Raw genomic sequence first — 21,623 nt, 5'->3', positions numbered from 1 at the left:
TCCACAACAGATTTGCCTATCTGATGTCTTTCACATAATTAGATCAATCTGGATAAAGCACTGAGATCTGCAGTGATGGTATGGAGAAATATATGTCCAGCTGTCATCTTCAAGAACTGCTCTTCCAACAGCATCAATACTTATTTGGATAAAGCTGATGCCAGCTGACCTTTTTATACCCTGCATCAACAAGCTGTAATGAGCCCATCAGACTTGGTTTGACAAAGCAGTATTGACTGTTCTAATGCAAACAGCCAGTGGCAATTTATTACATGCATGCTCGTAATCGGAAACTATAGGTTGCCTCCCTAAAACCCCTAATATAGAGGCTTTGTTTGTATTCCTTTCTCCTTGTTTTGACAAGCAACTCAGCAGATTATGAAATGTGCTGACAAAATTCAATTCATGTTTATTATGCAGTAGCCTCATTTTTGGAGAATGATGCCTGAGTTAAACCAAGAACATATTTTGCAGCATTATAATAATAATTGTAATGATAGTCCTAAAGATAATGGCTAGGATCCAAAGAATAACTTAGGGGTTATCCATATCAGAGGATTACTTCATACTAAAGACACAGTTTTTACCTCCATTTTCTATTTGTACCATGCACAATAAGGGCTCAATGCCAGCTGCAAACACAATGTTTTCTATTCACACTGAAGGTAAGCATCAATCATGACCACACCCTCTAATTTAACATTTCCACTCCCTCTGGTTACTTGGCAACTGAGTGTGCTTAATTTGTTCTGCCAGTTAGTTCCATTTTAAAAACAACCCAGAAGTGCAATTATTTATATTTTCACTAGCACAATACAACGGAAATATAAATATTCGTTTGAGCATTGTTATGCTTTTGCACACAAGTTAGGCGGGGAAAGAAAAATAAGACACCGTTTGCAGTAATATAAAAAAGGCTTGCAGAATGGGGGAAAGCAGCTGGAAGTTGTTTGTCAGCTCACAGGAAATGAAATGAAGAAGGGAGGAGGAGGGAGTGGTTGTGGTTGTGGAGAGGGAAGCGATTGACACACACACCTAAAAGCATTGTAACAAAGCCTCTGCAAGCACGAGAGATACGGAGTGAAGACATTCTTTCCTTCCCTTTTCATATTTTCAGAGGATTGGGTTAGTACGGATTTACAGGGGGGAAACTATGTGATAATTTCTGTTTGAAAGTAATGTCATGAGAACCATACAAATTAAAAGGGGACATGAGTAGCACTAAACACACACTAAACCACCGTGTAGATGAGCCCTTCGGCTCATGAGAGGGACTTGCCCTAATTCAGCAGAACTAGCAGAGTTGAATTACCCTTGTACTTTTCCTGGAATAGTTCTTCTATCAAAATAAACAAAGCTATCAGTGCCAAACCCAGACTGAAGCTGGACTGAAATGGATCCAGCAGAGCTTGGAAAAGTTACTTTTTTGAACTACAACTCCCATCAGCCCAATCTAGTGGTCATGCTGGCTGGGACTGATGGGAGCTGTAGTTCAAAAAAGTAACTTTTCCAAGCTCTGGGATCCAGATAGCTGGTGTCATTAAAGACAATCAGGTATCACTTGGCAGCCAGTCACTCAAGCACCTTGCCATTCAAGGTCAAAAATAGGATTATTTACTAAGAAGGTTCATATGGGAGCAGATGGACCTTCAAACCCCATTGTTCTAGGTTGTTTATCCTTCAATAAGGCTAATGACCACATCCTGTTAAAAAGAGAGGACATTACCAAGAGCTTAAAATGAGACCAGCTGCCCTAAGCACAACTGTGTACGTGTGCTTGGTCACAAGATGTTTCAAAGGGCACCAGGCATTGTTTGATAATGTGGTGGGCGTCTTGTTTTGCAGTTTTATAAATTCCATTTAGTAACTTCCCATGCATTCATAGATGGACTTGCAAGATTCTGACTGGAGGTGAGAAGTTGTCCTAGTCTTTGGTGGGAAAAGAGTACAATAGACTGAATGTTAAGATGGAGATATTTTAGTGAGGCAGGTGACAAAGTTGCCATCATTTTTTTTTTCCTGGCAAGGTTCCTGTGCCACGGGGCTACATGATAGACAGATATCCAAGCGGGAATTTTTTGCTACTGGGAAACATTCCCTGAAAACTGAGAAGCTGTTCCTAGGTACTGCAAGGAGTAGGTTAGCCTACCTGTAGAGAGCTGAAAGTGGCCGCTTGTTTCCTGGCTTAGGTCTGTATGGTTTTGGCTCTCCTGCCATGTTGATGTCTGAAAGCAAACATATTGCAGAGCTTGTGAGAAAATGAGAGAGCTTACACAAAATTAAATGATACATGTTTAGAAGGAGCAACTACACACAAACTTCCGATCTGTTCTCCACTGCTTGTAAATGAAACACTCTAACGTTCTTCCTACATTCCCAGCTCTTTTCGGCCCTTCCGTCCACTTCATCCTCTCATGAGGTCTTTATTCTGTCTCACTTATAGGAGCATTGCAAGGCTGATCTAGACCACATCAGACCATTTGCCCATGGAGCCCAGTTTTATCTACTTTAACTGGCAGCTGCTGAGGCAGACGGCATTCCCATTAATTGCTACCTGAAATTTTAAGGAGATGCAAATAGGTCTAACTTATATAAATCAGACCACTGCTTCATCTAGGTCAGAACTGCCTATACTGATTGGCAATGGCTCTCAAGGTTGTCAGAGAGTGCTCTTTCCCAGCCCTACCTGAAGATGCTGTGGATTGAACCCGAGATGTTTTACATGCAAAGCATGTATTGGTAACCTCCAAGTTAGATTACTGCAATGCACTCTATGTGGGGCTCCCTTTGAAGATGGTTTGGAAACTGCAGCTTGTGCAAAATGCAGTGGCCAGATTGGTAACAGGGACCAATTTGAACATATAAAACGGATTCTGGCCCGCTTGCATTGGCTGCCTGTATGTTTCCGAGCTCCATTCAAGCTGCTGGTTTTAACCTATAAAGTCTTACATGGCTTAGGACCACAATACCTGATGGAACGCCTCTCCCAACATGAACCCACCCGTACACTATGCTTAACATCCAAGGCCCTCCTCCGGGTGCCTACTGCGAGGGAAGCTGGGAGGATGGCAACAAGGGAGAGGGCCTTCCCAGTGGTGGCCTCCAAATTATGGAATGGTTATTCTGACGAGGTGCGCCTGATGCCAACACTGTTATCTTTTCAGCACCAGATCAAGACTTTCCTCTTCTCCCAGGCATTTTAGCATGTGTTTTAAAGTTGTTTTTAATTTTTTTAAAATTGTGTTTTTACATTGTTTTTGTGTTTTAAAATTTGTATATTTGTTTTTATTGTTTTAAATTGCTGTAAACTGCCCAGAGAGCTTTGGCTATGGGGCGGTATATAAATGTAATAAATAAATAAATAAAATTCTATTCACCCCTCTTGGTAAGTCCGTTTTGAGACTTTACCCATTCTTCCTTGCTGCAATTCATACATGGAACTCTTTCCTAGAAATTGTGTACTTTGCTGCTTGTCCCCTCTCAATATTTCTCAGTTCCTACCCCCCAAACAGCTTTCCTTCAGCTGATGCTCTATCCCAAATACTTAGAATCACACCAGATAAATATGCAACTGAATTGACCTGCAACTCTGAAGCAATTCTTATCTCTCACGCTCATCTCAAAGTTGACAATTTTTTTGGTGTTCAGGTTATTATTTTTCTTTTAGTTTATTGTCATTTAAAATGTCATTTTCTATTCATTTCCTTACTTTCTGAATAGGCAATGCACACTGGTGTATTGCAAAGCAAATTGCATAAGATTCCAAATGAGTTAGCTCTAGAGTCTAGAGTGATGAAGCAATGTTTTACTATATCAGCTATTCAAATCATAAACCGCTTAAGCCAAAGCACTTCTAGTTTCATTCAATTTATGAGATTAAAGGCAAGTAATTATCTTAACTGGCTTCTACATTACTTCCACACACTATCAGTTGGGTGTGTGTGTGTTTGTGTGTAATTAAGGTCATCTACATATTGTCCTGCGGATTGGCTCCCTTAAACTGGCTGCAGCAACCACTTTGTAACAGGCAAAATGAGATACATGAAGCCTAGTTCACATGTCTTCATCTCTAGGCATAACTGCCATAGCCTATTGCCCAGAGTAATATGATGAGCCTGAGTCACCCACTTTCTTGATAAAAGCTGAAGACTCAAACTAAAAGCAGTCAGTGTGGTGTGGCAATGACAGCTCTTCTCATTTTTTGCTCTCCCAGCCTTGCTACAGCCCTTGTGCTCTAGCATGCTCAGCACACCTTGCTTCCTTGTGTGATTGGTGATGGCCAAGTTAACTAATTAATGTATTATTATTACTTTTGTATCCTGTCTTTTCTCCAAGGAGCTCAAGGTAGCAGCATACATGGTTTCCCCTTATCCACTTCCCCCAACACAACAATCCTGTGAGGTAGGTTAGGCTCATAGATGGTGACTGACCCACTGAGCTTCGTGGCTGAATGGAGGTTTGAACTTGGGTCACCTCAGTTAAGACTAACTGAACTAAGGTCCAATGCTTTCACCACTACTCTAAAGGGGCTCACTCATCTAGGACGTTTCCTGGCCCACCAAAACTGCTGAAATCAAACATTCGCGATCTTGCTGTGGGTTCCCATACAAAAGGAACACATTCTTACTCTCTGCAAATTAGTACCAGTTTACATACACAGCACAATGTGGTGGCAGAGTGGATTGTAACAGTTTGGACTGCAGGTTGGGAATGTGCTGTTTTTTAAATCTTCCCCTAAACTTGCTACAACCAAAAAGGAAAAAAAAAAACACATGTAAAAGAAACTGAGGCGCTAGCTCAGCCGAGATGCTAGCTTTTTTTCCAACCAAGAAGTTTCATTCCCCAAAGGGCAGCATTTAAAATGTGATCCCTTCACTACCAAAATGATGCGGTATAATCCATTATCTCACCCCAGGTTTCTGCCACCTCTCTCTGTTGCATGTTGAGATCAGTTCTCAAAGTTGCTTCATGCTAACAATTATGCTGTATGGCACCTACTGCTGTTACTACTACTACTATATAAAGGCTCAGTTTCAGCTAGTCCCTGGCTGGAGCAACTTCTATGTTCCCCAGAGCACAGCCTGAATCCTACCCTGCCACCAGCTGGCCACTCCAGATCCATATTCCACTTTGTCTTATCTTATATCTTGGTTGGGCCCTGCCTTGCTGTTATCTTTTCGGCGCCAGGTCAAGACTTTCCTCTTCTCCCAGGCATTTTAGCATGTGTTTTAAATTTTTTTTTGTGTTTTCAAATTGTGTATATTTGTTTTTAATGTTTTTAATTGCTGTAAACCGCCCAGACAGCTTCAGCTATGGGGCGGTATATAAATGTAATAAATAAATAAACAAACAAACATGAAGATCCTTTGAGGGGTCAGATTCTTGGGCATATCTGTTGAAGCAGTCCTTGGAGCTGGCAAAAAATAAAAAAGGGAGGACCCTTCCCCCAGCTTCCACCCCACCAGCAAGGCTGTAGTTGTAGTGCTGTACCATGCCTCCCTCGCCCAAGTAAGGATTGTTCTGTTCATCCTCACCTGTCACCATTACTGACTTTTTTCAAAGCATCTAAAGATGCATGAAATCACACCTCCTGGAGAAAGCATTATCTTTTAATATAGCATTTATAGCTGTCAAAGAAAAGAACAGTAACTTCTATCTGAAAGAGCTACTTTAACATCTGTTATCTGCCCACATATCGCAAGCTCTGAACTGTATTTTTGCCTGTCTCCCATTCTCTCATAGACCTATCTCGTGAGTATGTAAAGGACACAGGTCTAATAATTTTAGTTGAGCTTTCCTTTTCTAGAATCATACTCTCACAAATATTCCTGGCAAAGAAAACAAATATTGTCCCTAGTTTTGGTGCAGAAGCAGTTACTGAAGAAGGGGGGAAAGTGCAGCCTACTCTTCTGATATGTTTCTACCCTAAAATTTGCTTAGAAAAAAACAACATTTCTCATATTTTGTGACCAATGTCACAATGTTAATTGACCTTCTACAATTCATATATTAAGGAACCAAACTAAGATCTCCCAAGGTATTTTCCATTTATTTCAAAGCTGCAAGGCTAATAGGCGCAATTTAGATTGAGGTAACCTATTGGCACAAAGCAAAGAGTGAAACAGACCTTCCTCAATCAAACTAGCAGCCCCCTGAGTTAAATAACTTTCTGAATTAAATAGCTTTCTGTTTATTGAGGTTTTTTAAAAAAAATCTCACCTACCTCTCCAGTAAAGAAAAATATGTTGGAATATCTGATAATGAATTGCCCCACACTATGTGTAGTTTGTCCCTAAGTTTAAAATCTATCAAATATATTGGATCCTTCAATCCATCATCTGTTCCTTAATTGGAAAAACATCATTTTTTAAATCAGGAATTTAATGGTACAATAAAGAAACTTACTTTCTAAAAATGTTTGGTCCAGATTGAATTTTCACCCCCTCCCTTCCCCAATCCTTGTTCTTCCTCCCTCTCAAAGCCCTATGCCCAGGATGCACAAACCACATCAGGCACAGATACCCGAATTAACAAACAGGGAAAGACAAGCAAATGATAAATTCACTAATAGGCAAAACAACCCTTTGTGGTTTAGGAACGTATCTATAGCCAACAGATATTTCTATTAAACTTTAAAAAGCAGGGAAATTGGGCAGCTATAGTGAATGTACCAGGAGAGCATGAGACCTGACTTTCTCTCTGAGATATTGAACTGCCCTACAAATTGGTCAAAATGCAAACACAATTTGGGTTGGTCTTTCACAGTCCAGTCCTGTGTAGCTTGGAAGAATTTGGTAACTTGTGCCTCTGAGCATATGGTGAATAGTGGCAACACCTGCAGTCACCTCAAATAACAGAAACAAGACGTGCTATGCTGATCTTGTTTTAGCAGGGAGGAAGCAATAGTATTAAGACAGTTGATTCAGCTATGACAGATGTATACATGTTATCCACATGTTTTTAATTTTCTATAAAGCATCTACATCCATATCATAGGCAGTTTTGAGTCAGATTTATTTGGTTCCCAATTCCTTGTTTTTCCAAATTGTTGGGATATACTTTTTGGTTTGTTTTTGTTTGTTTACCTCTTACATAAACATCCTCCGTGGTGCAGAGTGGTAAGCAGCGGTAATGCAGCCGAAGCTCTGCTCACGGCCGGAGTTCGATTCCAACGGAAGGAGGAAGTCGAATCTCCGGTAAAAGGGGTCGAGGTCCACTCAGCCTTCCATCCATCCGTGGTTGGTAAAATGAGTACCCGGCATATACTGGGGGGTAAAGAAAGGCCGGGGAAGGAACTGGCAATCCCACCCCATATATACGGTTTGCCTAGTAAACGTCACAAGACGTCACCCTAAGAGTCGGAAACGACTCGCACTACAAGTGTGGGGACACCTTTACCTTTACCCCTTACATATCCAGTCAATCACTCTGCAGGTGAGGGCCTCCTGCAGAATCATCTTATCAGGAGCTCCGTTCAACACAACATAGGAAACAGACCTTTAGTATAGTGTCACCTACCCTTTGGAATTCCCTCCCCTTAAATATTAGACAGGCACCTTCTCTGTTATCTTTTCGGTGCCTACTGAAGACCTTCCTCTTTCAACAAGCCTTTTAAGTAGAGACCTTATCCCAGTCTGTGTCTATGTTGGAATTGCCTTTTAAGATGTTTTTAAAGCTTTTTTAAAAAGCTGGTTTGTTTTAAGATGTTTTTAAAGATGTTTTGTTGTAATATATTTTAAAGTCTGTTTTAATGCTGTTTTAAGAGTGTTTTTAGTGCTTTTGTTTGCCGCGCTGGGCTCCTAGTAAGGGCAGGATTTAAATCAAATAAGTAAGTAAGTAAGTAAGTAAGTATGTATGTAGTCCTTGGTCCTTGAGTGGGAAGAGAAAGAGTGGAAGAAGGTGTGGCATAAAAGCGAAGGCCCACTAACTTTTGACTCTGTCAACAGCTTTTAGGTCTGCTCTGCCAGCATGCAGTCCTTCACAGATCAAAACCAAGGAATGTGGCCCTCAACAGAATAAAAAGATTGCCCACTATTCCTTATTCCCACTAGGCATGTTATCTGAAGGCCAAGCTAAACATGACAATGGGAGATTGATCACTAGATGTGTGTGTGTGTGTGTGTGTGTGTAAGAGATGCACCAATTTCCCAATGTAAATCCCATCCTAGGGCTGCTATTAGTTCTGTGGGGAAAACATATGGGCAAAATAGGAATGCCTGTAGGTTTTTCCTCTGCATCTAATAGCAATTTGAGGGGTAATTTGCCCCACACCACATCACAGCCCTGGTCCAAATCAGTCCTCTGTGCATACTTCTTCCAACAGAAAAAACTGGGAGATCTTATCAAGACTTCCCACATCACATTTCATTTGGTCTTGGTATACCTCCTTTATGCACTAAATACTATTGGTTCTATCTATCTTTTATAACATCCATTGCAGAGTTTCTTCTGCTTGTGTTGTTGGGACACATCGATTGCATCCTCAATTTTTGGCTGTGCTGATATACTGGTCCTCCATTTGCCAGAAGGCCTTGTGCTGTGTGTGTTCAGACAATCTCTCAGTACATGGAAAGGGACTAGCCCCACCTGCCACTGCATGCAGTGGCTTCCCTTGGCATCCATAAGTTTGCCCAAAATGTGAAGGGGCTATAAAAATGTAGAGCTTCTCCAGGCAAGGGGGAACCCAGCCTAAGTAGCCAAATGCAGGAACAGTATGGCCGTGGCATGCACTGGTGGTGAGGGGCGGAGCTAGCCTGCATGGTCTCACAACCCCTTCCATATTCTTTCGACATGGAGGCAAGATTGGCTGAAGCCCCCTGTTATGGTTTATAAGTGTGTCTTCTCAAATCCTAAACCATTCTCACTGAGTTCCTCACAACCGAGTTTTGAATTGCATGATGGCTTTGCATATTGGCTCTTGGTATTGCTGATACCAAGATCTACCTGGTTCCACTGGGGCAACCTTCTGGCTTGCCCCACAATGCTGCTACAACATGACTATTCAGAACATTGCAGCTTGTCTTATCCATGTGTATGCTGGAATGCGAGGGTTTAGCCTTTCCTTTTTATTACAGAAGAGCATTGGCATGACGAGTTCTAAATGAAAAACCTATGATTCTTGCAACTCTTGACTTTTACATTAAAAGTAGAAGTGCACTGAGGTGGTTGTTACGTGGGCACCTTTCTTTCAATAAAGAAACACAGTCATGAAATTTTTGAGGTGGGTTTTATTATTTGACATGCAATCTTCTGCAGTTTTAAGATAAATGTGTTATTAAACAAAAGGTCAAACCTCTCCCCCAGTTTTAAATATGTACCCGAGATGCTTTCGAAAGTATCTGTTTAAAAGAGAAAATAATAACAGCTGGGAACCTTCTCAGTATTAGAGGAAATGACTGTGGTCTGTTATTACCTGTGCAGGGCTTCCATCTGGATTTTGGGAGATTGTGTACTATAATTAAATTGGAAATTTCACCCGGTGATCCTTTATTATAAATCCACTCTTCCACAGTATTTTAATATGGCAATTTTAAGGTCACTGATTTTCAGCATTTTGAACTTCTAAAGCTAAGGTATATATTGGGGAGAGAGGAGCGAAATGAAATACAGATGAACATGACATTGGGGGGGAACCTCAGGGTTGTAACATTAATCTCAATATTTTTCTCTTATCAGCCATTCTTTTCCATTCATAGACTTTTCACTGGGTCACTATATCCTTAGACATTTTAACATTAAAGGATCCTTTGACATTTTCATGTTCTTCGGGGACACATCACTGCTATCTTGATATTTATTACTTGTGGTTCGGCTTTTACAGAAGTTAATATGTAAAGCTGAATATGTTGATTCACTTCCTCTGAATGTTTGCATCTGTGTTGGAATTCCTTTTAAAGATGTTTTAAAATATTTTTTAAAAAAGATGTTTTTCAAGATGTTTTGTTTTAACATGTTTTTAAATATAGTTTGTTTTAATATATTTTGAAATCTGTTTTCAAGATGTTTTAGAGCAGCATTTCCCAACTAGTGGGCCACCAGATGTTGTTGGACCACAATTCCCATCTTTCCTGACCATTGGCAATGCTGGCTGAGGCTGATGGGAGTTGTGGTCCAACAACATCTGGTGGCCCACTAGTTGGGAAAGGCTGTCTTAGAGTGTTTTTGTTTGCCACCCTGGGCTCCTTCTGAGAAGAAGGGCAGGATAGAAATCAAAACAAACAAACAAACAAAATGTTTTTTCTTCTGAAAATGCTCAGAGGCACATGTTACCAAATTCTTCCAAGCTACACAGCAAGTGGATTGGACTGTGAAAGACCAACCCAAATTGTGTTTGCATTTTGACAAATTTGTAGGGCAGTACAGTATCTCAGAGAGGAGGTCAGGTCTCCTGCTCCCCTGGTGCATTCACTGTAGCTGTCCAATTTCCCTGCTTTTTAAAGTTTGATAGAAATATCTGTGGGCTATAGGTACATTCTTAAACCGCAAGGTTTTTTGCCTATTAGGGAATATATATTGGGTAAACAGCCAATAAATATTGGGTCATACTAAGACTAGGCCCATTGAAATCAACAAACAGAAACAAGTAAAATAGCAGAGCAAGTTAAATAATCAACAACTGAAAACCCTTAAAATACCTGGGCAAATAGGTACATTTTGACCTGGTGCTGAAATAATAACAATGTCTTATCTTACGTAAAGATTAATTAAATTTCAGTAACTTAATTTTAATAATTGATTTTAATGGGTCTATTCTGAGTACAGTTTAGTTAGGTATCATATATTTTGAATAAAATAAATAAGAATTTGTGCACAAGAATATGCTATAGTAAAGTAACTGCAATTATGGGGAAAATGAAAAGTACAAAACGACTGATAGCAACAAACTATGGGTTGTATTCAACTAAGTCCTACTCAGAGTAGATCCAATGAAATTAATGAACCTAATGTAGTAATGTGTATTAACTTCAATGGTCTACTCTGAGTAGAACTAGGATTGAAGATCACCCAAGGTTTATATTAAAAAGGAGTTTGAAGATACCTTTCTGTTAAGATAGGGTTGGAGATACTAATGACACTGAACACCAATAATAACTTGGTAAATGAATTTATGAGCTCAGTTGTGGTGATGGTTGTGGGGGCAAAAGAGTTCTAGCTTCAGGCAAGTGCACTTTGTGGCTCTTGTGGGTTCTGTTTCAAAAATTCAGCCCTAGAAGGAAGATGCTTTTCAGAAAACTGACAACAAACTCAAATTGACTGTCATTGCCAGTACAAATCTTGAATGAATGTCTGTGTCACACAAAGTACTTTCTGTACACAGAAGCATAAAAATAATTTAACTGCGTGGTTTGCTACTGGATTTGTATTCTCATTCCTGCTGGAAGTAATTAGAAGCCTTCTGTATCTTTCTCCTATGAAGATGACAGGTATTGTTTATATCCTACACAATAAAAGGATGGTTTGAAGTGCATAGAAAATAATTTGTCTGGCTATCACTCCAATTAAAGAAATGAAATTGAATCATTATGTGAAATTTGGTTCTTAGTTTTGCTGGTATGGTTTTTTTCCACTCCAAGGAATTCTTTCCTTACCTACAAGAGCATAAATCAAGTTTGTAAAGAACTTGACTAAACATAACTTGTGCAATTATATATATGTATGATATATATATATTTCTATAATTTACTGAGTCAGACCATTGGACTAGCTAACCTAATATGCTTGGACGTCTCAAGTACTTCACCCTGCTACCCAGGAACCTTCAACTCGGTACACAGTAAGACCACTCTCATCCATGATTTCATTATGGATGAAGGTGCTGATTTCATGTGCATTACTGAGACCTGGGTGGGTGAGCTGGGAGGAGTTGATCTGACCCAACTTTGCCCACCTGGATACTTGGTGCAACACCAGCACAGGCTACAGGGACGGAGGGGAGGAGTTGCTGTGGTCTACAGAACTTCCATCTCTGTCACCAGGAAACCACTCTGTCTTGGAGCTGGCTGTGAGGGCCTGCACCTGGTGTCGGGCTGACGAGACAGTAAACTAGGGTTGTTGCTGGCGTATCATCCACCCTGCTGTCCAGCAGCTTCTCTGACTGAGCTGGCAGAGGCTGTCTCGGCTGTGGTGTTGGAGGAGCCCAGGACAATAGTGCTGGGTGATTTCAATGTCCATGCTGAGGCTGCCTCTAGTGTTCTGGCTCGGGACTTCATGGCCTCCATGATGACCATGGGGCTGTCTCAAGTTGTGACTGGCCCAACACATAGGGCAAGGCACATCCTCAACTTGGTTTTTGCTCCAGATGGAGGAAGGGGTAGTCTGGAGATGGTGGGGGTGGATATCACCCCATTGTCATAGTCAGACCACTTCTTGGTGAAGTTTAGACTTATGGCTCTGATCCTTCCCTGCAGGGGTGGTGGACAGATTAAGATGGTCCACCCCCAGAGACTAATGGAATCCATAGGATTCCCGAATGCCCTGGGGGAGTTCCCAGTAGATAGAGCAGGTGACCCTGTTGAAGCCCTTGTCATGCTGTGGAACAGCGAGGCACGTCGGGCGCCCTCTCCGGCATTGTGGAGCCTGGCTTGCATCTTGGTACACCAGTGAGCTAAGGGCAATGAAACAGGCTGGACAACGGTTAGAGCACAAGTGGCTGTGAGGCTGATCAGACACGAGTAAAACATCATATCCGTGCCTACCGTGAGGGCGGCGAAGAAGGCCCACTTCTCTGCTTCCATTGCATCCTCAAGTAGCCATCCAGTGTAGCTTTTCCATATTGTCAGGGGTCTGTTGACATCAACTCCAGGAAATGGAGTTTTAGACCCTTTGGAGGCCCACTGTGAATTGTTTGCAAGGCACTTTGAGGGTCAAGTTGCTCACCTCCATAGCTGTCTTGATGCTCCATCCACATTTACTGTAGTCCCCAATGAGGTATCCAGTGTAACATCTGCTGCAACTTCTTGGGAATGGTTTCAGTTGAAATTCCAAGTACTCCAATACAAGTTGCAAGTTATCTCCAATACAAGTCAGGAATTTCTTAGAGGGGTTGTGTTTGGCAGAATTTGTCTCCCAACAGATATTGGGGTAAATAAAGTCCCCCAGTTCTACTACATCATGCCTCCTTGAAACATTAGCAATTTGCTTTGCAAAAGTTTCATCCTCATCTTCACTTTGATTGGGTGTTTGGAAGTACACCAACTACCATGTTCCTTTTATTCCTTGCCCCATTTATTCTAATCCAGATACTCTCGGTGGAGCTACCAGGTTCATCCGCCTGTATTTCTGTGCAGGGATTTATATTTTTAACATACAGCGTAACTCCGCCTCCCTTTCTATTCCTTCTCTTTGAACAAGTTATATCCTTCAATTGCTGTATTCTAGTTATGGGAGTCATCCCAAGTTTCAGTTATACCTGTCAAGTCGTATTTACTCTCCGGTATTAAGAGTTCAGGTTCGTCCTGTTTGTTTCCCCTACTCTAGGCATTAGTATACAGACATCGAAGACCATGCGATTTATGGCCTGGCTTCATTCCTACATTTTTATGAAGACTATTACCGGGCCCCATTAGAGCCATTCCCTCCATTCCTTTTACTGTGCCAAGTTTATGTCATTACTGCCAAGTTTATGTCTCTCTCCCCCTTATGATTCAGTTCAAAGCTCTCCATTTGAAAATACCTTAAGTCTCAAATAAGCATGTTCAGGGAGGTGCACAATTCCACCTCCCTTTCTATTCCTTCTGTTCTTTTTGAACAAGTTATCTCCTTCAATTGCTGTATTCCAGTCATGGCAGTCATCCCATGAAGTTTAAACATAAGAGGTATGTTTAGAATAGAACTGAGTCAACATTTCTCTTCTTTCACCTCCCTCTCCACCACAGAATGCTGTTTTGTAGAATATGCTCTGCCTCTTTATTTGGTAGCCACCCCAGCTCCCACATTGTAGGGGATTTTTTTTGTTGCTGCAAAAAAAAAAAAAGGAAAGGAAAGGAAAGGAAAGGAAAGGGAAAAAAGAGCACAACTTAGGAAAAAGAAAGATGTGCTGCTGATTCAATGAAATGTTACCCCTCAATTTCACAGCTTGCAAGTAGGATGGAGAAATTCAGGAAGTCATTTTCACTCCTCTCTATACAGCTCAAAAAAAGCAAAATGAAGCACAACTGGACTATAGATTTAATAGAAGTGTTCAGTGAGGGGAAAAACAATCATGAGTACTGAGTCATATGTTGCTAACACAGAAACTATTTCAGCTTCATGTTGCTGTTGAGGATGTGCTTAGTATTGTCTGTGAGTCAACACCCCTTGTCATGAGTGATGATTCCCAACAATGGCAGATGCAGTTGCTCCATCTTAAACTAGGATCTTGTGCAATTGTTGTTATTATTTGTTATCTGGTGGATGATGTCAGCCAAGCCTCTTTTCAAAGAGTAAGGTGCTGAACAAGTGCCCTTTATTACACATTTGTTCTCTGGGTGGTAAGAGAAATGTTGTTTACGAAAGAAGACTGCCTGTCTTTTTAGATGTAAGATAAAATGGAACAGGGTAACAAATGTCAGCATATGTATTGCTTTTATATGGAGCCACATTTTTTTTTATATTTGTGCCAATTCTGTATGAATCATTACATGTATCTCCTAGAAGCTGTATGTTGACAGACAATTTAGTTCATATCTATCCTCATTATATTTAAGTAAAATACAACTGAACAAATCTAGAAAGAAGTTTATGTAAATTTTAGATGTCCTTTAGGGGGGTACCTTTTATATGGTTTGTTGCCATTGCTTATATAAAGATTAGAACATTCTTCCTGAAATTACCCTGGATCATTACTTCTTCATTGTATGATAATGGACTGGACGAGGGCCAATAAACTGAAGTACAATCTAGACAAAATGGAGGTTCTGTTGGTGAATAGTTCACCTGCCTGAATTAGTGGTGTTCACCCTGTGGTGGACAGGGTTGTGTTCCCTTTGAAGGAACAAGTTTGCAGACTAGAGATGTTCATTGATTCATCTTTGTCACAGTGGGGGGGGGAGGAGACTGCTTTGGTGGCATAGAATGCCTTCTTTTTGGCATCCCGTGGCATGAGTTTGTGCACCAGCTGCAACCCTACCTGGACAAAGATAGCTTGTCCTCAATGTTCAATATCTTGATAACCTCCAAATTAGACTACTGTAATGCATGATATGTGGGGCTGCCTTTGAAGTTGGCCTGGAAATTGCAATTACTGTAAAGTACAGCTGTGAGGCTGCTAAGTGGAATTGGGAAATTGCCATTCGTCCAAAATACAGCTGGGAAGCTGTAAATTGGAACTAGACATTATAATCACATGACAGTTGTGCTTTGGCAACTGCATTGGCTCCCAGTGTATTTGCAGGGTCAATTCAGGGTGCTAGTTTGACCTTCATGGCTTGGGACTGGGATATCTGAAGAATCTCTTCTCAAATGTGCCTGCCTATATTTTAAGTTCTTCAGTAGGGTCTTTCTTTTGGTGCCATCACCATCTGAACAGTGGTGGGTGACTGCAGAAGAAAGGGCCCACTCAGTCCTGGCACCACAACTGTGGAATGCTTTCCCCAGGGAGGCCGCCTTGAACCTACCTTGATGTAATTTTGGTACCAAAGTTAATTTTATATTTCCAAACTTTTTTTTTTTTTTTCAATAATTTTTATTCAGATTTTCATAAAACATACAAAACAAAATCATAAAACATTCAAAGACAAAAAACAAAATCAAAAATAGTTAAACAAAAAGAAAAAAAGAAAAAAAAAACAAAAATAAAAAATAAAGAGTAAAATATTGACTTCCCATTTGTCAAAGATCAAATCAGTTATAAGTCTACAATATACAACAATCCCGTCTCTCAAGTCATATTATAAAATCACTTTCCTCCAGTAGCTATCCTACTTAATCATCAAATCTCATAAACACTACCCTATTCCTTCCACAAAAAGTCAAAGAGAGGTTTCAATTCCCTAAGAAATATATCTATCAATTTTTTTTTCCAGATAAGCATATCGATTAATCCATCTCATTACTAATTATGATAATCTTATTGTCATAACCATAGTCAAAATAAACATTTCAATTAATCCATCACATCAGAATCTGTTAGGTTCAGTAATTTCAGTAGCCATTGTTCTATTATCTCTATTAGTTCCATTTTCCATCTTCCATCTTCAGCAGCCCTGCCAAGTCCAGCAATTTCAATATCCAATCCTCCATCATCAGCATTCCACAACAATCTTGCCGTCAAAGCCATAGTCATATAGTAAGAGTCTGATGGGAATTACCCCCATCCCAAATATTTTCTTGCCATCCATTCTGAATAGGCTACCGAAATACTGCCGTAAAATCACATCTCTGTTCTTTTTTTCAAAATACACTGGGTCATCTCTTAAAAGTTTTTCCATTGTCACATGGCTGCAGTTAATTCCATAGATTTTCTCTATATTGGGCTCCATCACATCATTCCAGTCCAGAAGATAATCCATGCCATTGATAACTTTATCTCTAGAATCTTCATTAATTTCTTCAGAGATAACATTGAGTTCCAAACAATAGATTTTATTTCTAAAGTCCATAGACTCCAAATCTTGTTCCTGTTCCACGTTTGTTCCAATCTCCGGGATCTCCTCTCTCACAGGGACCCCTATTCCAGTCTCCAGGGTCTCCTCTCTCACAGGGACCCCTGTTCCAATCTCCGGGGTCTCCTCTCTCACAGGGACCCCTTCCAGGGTCACCTCTCTCACAGGGACCCTTATATCTTTAATCTCCTGCTTCATTTTACTCAATTCAATTTTCGTTATCTCAATCTCATCCATTATTTTCTGAAACATAGTTATTTCCAGATTCTCAGCCACTTTCTTAATTGCCATTTTAAAAGAAAAATATAGGAAAACCACTTCTTATTTCAGCAACAACCGGGCCAATACTCCAAACTTGGTGACATCACAGCATAAACAGAGCAGACAGCCTTATCTCTCCAATAGTTAAGTAAACAAAATGCAGTTCCCAGGATCGAAACAATTAATGGCAATCGTCAAGAAACAGATTCGTCAAAATAAAATAGACCAAAAAGAGAGTAGTCTCAAAACAGTATAATATTTTTCAAAATAAAAATCTGGAATAGAAATCCCTCTTCTGTGTATATCTTTAGAATGCAAATCCAGGACAGCTTTTTGCAACAAAAACAGAGATAAGCTATTAATTAGTGCGTAGCAGAGAGAAGTTACGGCTCCCCAGTGAGATGTCAAAAACCGATCAATCTGGCAAATCTCTTTTAAACAGCAACAATTTAAGTCAAGTAAAAGAAAAATGTAGAAAGAAGGGTGCTTGCCTGTTAGTGCGTTCTCTCTTAGAAGATAAGATGAACGTTCGCTTTAACAGATAGAGCTTGCTGTTGAAAATCCGTCCCACCTTCGTCGGCTGGACCTCGTCCCATAAATTAATGAGATCTGGTCGTCCCAACAAAAATAGGCTTTGAGGTTAATCTCTTCGTTTCTCCCTACCCGGGAGAAGTTTAATCAGTCAAAAAAAAAAAAGAAAAAACTGACTGATATATCTGAATAAGCTTCTTTTGAGGCAGGAGCCCGTCTCAAAAGCAGGCACAGGCTAAGTCACCCTTCCCGGAAGTCCCTATATTTCCAAACTTTTAAACAATCTGTGCATTGCTTTTATGTTCCCTGGTGTAGGTTTTAATTCTGCTAACTTCTTGTAATTTTATTGTAATTTTAGCTTTTTGTAAATCACCCAGGGAACTTGTTGAAGGGCAAGGTGTAACTCAAACAAAGCTCCTATCTCCTACTTAATTTGTTATTTTAGAACTGGTTGGTTGTCTGTTTCTATCCTTTTGAAAACTTGTTGGTCCCTCAAACTGTTTAAACATAACCCACGTACCAACACAAAGAAAATGCCAGACATTCAGTGAGTGTTGACTCTGTCTAGTTATTCTAAAATTTTCACAGCCCAGGAGAAAATGTAATAAAATTGTGTCATTTAATAGTAGAAAGAACTACCATCTGCCTTTGTTTAATTATCAAAGTGAATTCTCTTAGTGCGTTAAATACTGATATTTACCAAAGCATGCTGGTAAATTACCAAAACTTGCCTGTAGATTCAACCATTTTGGACATTTACTAATAATTATCAAGAAGCTTCAAATGCCTTTTGTCCCTCAAATGGCAGGAACATAACCAAATTCCAGTAATGACAGATACAGGTTCAACTGGACTAGAAAGTGCCAGAGGCCAGAGGGAAGGGAGAACCCCACTTGAACCAATGAGTCCCATCACATTTCTGTGGCTGGATCTATTAAATGTATATGGTCTTATAAGCTGAATACAGTAAAACATGAATGAAGGACAGACACAGAATTAGAGCAACCATGTTCTCATGTTTTAAAAAATTAGAAGTATCAATTTACTCTATAGTAAATATTATGTAACTCTCATTGGTCTAAGTGCCACCATTTTCACAAATACACCCAGACTGAATAAAATGTCAACAAAGAGATGCATTAATCTGCCAAAGGTAATCACAAAGGAGTTTAATACTGCACACTATTTACAACTGCAAATAACACCTATAGTTATCGCACGTTGGTAGCTCTGTTCTTTCTTGAGCATATTCAATATATTCTGACACAGAAAACAGAAGAATGGACCTTTTTAAATGCATAGTTGACACTGGATTCTAAGTGGCAAATGTAACACCAATCTTCAAAAAGGGATCCAGGGGGGATCCCGGAAATTACAGGCCAGTTAGCTTAACTTCTGTCCCTGGAAAACTGGTAGAAAGTATTATTAAAGCTAGATTAACTAACCACATAGAAGAACAAGCCTTGCTGAAGCAGAGCCAGCATGGCTTCTGCAAGGGAAAGTCCTGTCTCAGTATCCTATTAGAATTCTTTGAGAGTGTCAACAAGCATATAGATAGAGGTGATCCAGTGGACATAGTGTACTTAGACTTTCAAAAAGCTTTTGACAAGGTACCTCACCAAAGACTTCTGAGGAAGCTTAGCAGTCATGGAATAAGAGGAGAGGTCCTCTTGTGGATAAGGAATTGGTTAAGAAGCAGAAAGCAGAGAGTAGGAATAAATGGACAGTTCTCCCAATGGAGGACTGTAGAAACTGGAGTCCCTCAAGCATCGGTATTGGGACCTGTACTTTTCAACTTGTTCATTAATGACCTAGAATTAGGAGTGAGCAGTGAAGTGGCCAAGTTTGCTGACGATACTAAATTGTTCAGGGTTGTTAAAACAAAAAGGGATTGCGAAGAGCTCCAAAAAGACCTCTCCAAACTGAGCGAATGGGTGGAAAAATGGCAAATGCAATTCAATATAAACAAGTGTAAAATTATGCATATTGGAGCAAAAAATCTGAATTTCACATATATGCTCATGGGGTCTGAACTGGCGGTGACCGACCAGGAGAGAGACCTCCGGGTTGTAGTGGAAAGCATGATGAAAATGTCGACCCAGTGTGCGGCAGCTGTGAAAAAGGCAAATTCCATGCTAGGGATAATTAGGAAAGGTATTGAAAATAAAACAGCTGATATCATAATGCCGTTGTATAAATCTATGGTGCAGCCGCATTTGGAATACTGTGTACAGTTCTGGTCTCCTCATCTCAAAAAGGATATTCTAGAGTTGGAAAAGGTTCAGAAGAGGGCAACCAGAATGATCAAGGGGATGGAGCGACTCCCTTATGAGGAAAGGTTGCAGCATTTGGGGCTTTTTAGTTTAGAGAAAAGGCGGGTCAGAGGAGACATGATAGAAGTGTATAAAATTATGCATGGCATTGAGAAAGTGGATAGAGAAAAGTTCTTCTCCCTCTCTCATAATACTAGAACTCGTGGACATTCAAAGAAGCTGAATGTTGGAAGATTCAGGACATACAAAAGGAAGTACTTCTTTACTCAGCGCATAGTTAAACTATGGAATTTGCTCCCACAAGACACAGTAATGGCACCAGCTTGGATGGCTTTAAAAGAAGATTAGACAAATTCATGGAGGACAGGGCTATCAATGGCTACTAGCCATGATAGCTGTGCTCTGCCACTCTAGTCAGAGGCAGCATGTTTCTGAAAACCAGTTGCCAGAAGCCTCAGGAGGGGAGAGTGTTCTTGCACTCGGGTCCTGCTTGCGGGCTTCCCCCAGGCACCTGTTGGCCACTGTGAGAACAGGATGCTGGACTAGATGGGCCACTGGCCTGATCCAGCAGGCTTTTCTTATGTTCTTAAGTGCTCACACACCAAAGGAATGAATTGCCAGCTTCATTTTAGTAAAATGAACAGAAATGCCTACAAATAAATAATATAAAATGGCCACTACAGTTTAACAATGAACATGTCCCTGCTAAAGACAGCACAGTGCTTTTTTTTGTGATAGTACTCACCAGTAGAGAGTAGTGTCACCTCTTTTTTTACTGCCGATGGCAGCCATTTTGTGTTTGCAACCACCACACTTTTATCAAGTTATGAGTCCTGGCCCCTCTTTTTTCTACCAAAAAAACTACTGATGAACAGTGTGAATTTTAGAAATATTGAGCCTGAAACTTCATTTTATTTTATTAATTTGTTGTCAAGTGGTTTCAAAGAGTTGCCCTGTCGCCTGTCAATCTATTCATCTTCCTAGGTCCAAATTGCAGTGTTCAATTGCCTGGAGAGATCACCTGGGCAGTGACCTTGGATTGATCTCTGATATGTTGATTCATACATTATCAGAACAGATAGGAGTTGCTATGCTGTTGTGGTCATGACCAAATGTTGAAATTACACAAGTAGGGACAATTATAAGGTCCCTTCTTTCTTATACAATTATCTCTCTTCACTTACATGGGCTGTGTAAGGCAAAATCATTGCAGTATTATGTCACCTTATGCAGTAGAGATTCTGCAAAAGATGACACTTTTACACAATAGTCTGTCGACAATAATTTGAGTTTTCTTTTTTCAAAAGCATCTGTTTTGCAAAGGAAAATATGCTCATCCCTAAACTAATTAGTGCTGTGAATCAAAAATAAAAAGGCCTTTACGAAGGTAAATGCTATAATTTACCACTGATCGGCTGCTTTGCAAATCCATCTAAATGAAGAACAATAAAGCCTGACAACCTGACAAGAGAAGAGCAGAAAATTGACTCCAGTTGAAAGAATGAATAGTCACTTAAGCAGAACTATCATCTTTCTTCATAATAGGGATGAAAGGATGCAGAACTGTGGCGGAATGAGAAAAGTTAAGCCCAAATTGTGATGAATCTAAGCATGTGACTGCTTTGATTATTAATATCTGACTGGTTTAATCTGATTACCAATTAAAAGTACAAAACTTCATTTAGTAATCTATGAATCTACAATCTACGTATAGTCAATATGTGGCAACACCTAATGATTTATCTTTTACAGCCCTATTCAGGTGCTTAAATTGTATACATGGGGAGGAGGTGTGGGGTTGCACACACTGGCCCAACCCATCTACCCTTGACCTTCCCTGAACAGGAAGGTCTGAAGGGGGTTTGTAAGTGTTTTCATCTGGATATACTTACAATTCCCTTCAGACTTTCCCACTCAGTGTGGTAAATTCAATGGGTATAGAGGGTAGAGGCAGTAGGCATGGCCCCATGTACCCTCC

General features: G+C 40.2%; 1 protein-coding gene across 1 annotated transcript in view; it reads right to left on the bottom strand.

Annotated features, from left to right (window-relative positions):
* RALYL (RALY RNA binding protein like) overlaps window positions 1–21,623 on the bottom strand; it is a 453,791-nt gene that overhangs the window by 72,411 nt on the left and 359,757 nt on the right. The window contains exon 3 of the mRNA XM_061602308.1: window positions 2,150–2,225. Coding sequence (XP_061458292.1) covers window positions 2,150–2,225 — 76 coding nt within the window. The remainder of the gene's footprint in view (window positions 1–2,149; window positions 2,226–21,623) is intronic.

This window comes from Rhineura floridana, chromosome 1 (genome assembly GCF_030035675.1).
Source record: "Rhineura floridana isolate rRhiFlo1 chromosome 1, rRhiFlo1.hap2, whole genome shotgun sequence".
Taxonomy (NCBI): domain Eukaryota; kingdom Metazoa; phylum Chordata; class Lepidosauria; order Squamata; family Rhineuridae; genus Rhineura; species Rhineura floridana.
Note: the sequence above shows the minus strand (reverse complement) of the source record. Positions and strands in the feature narration are given on the sequence as shown.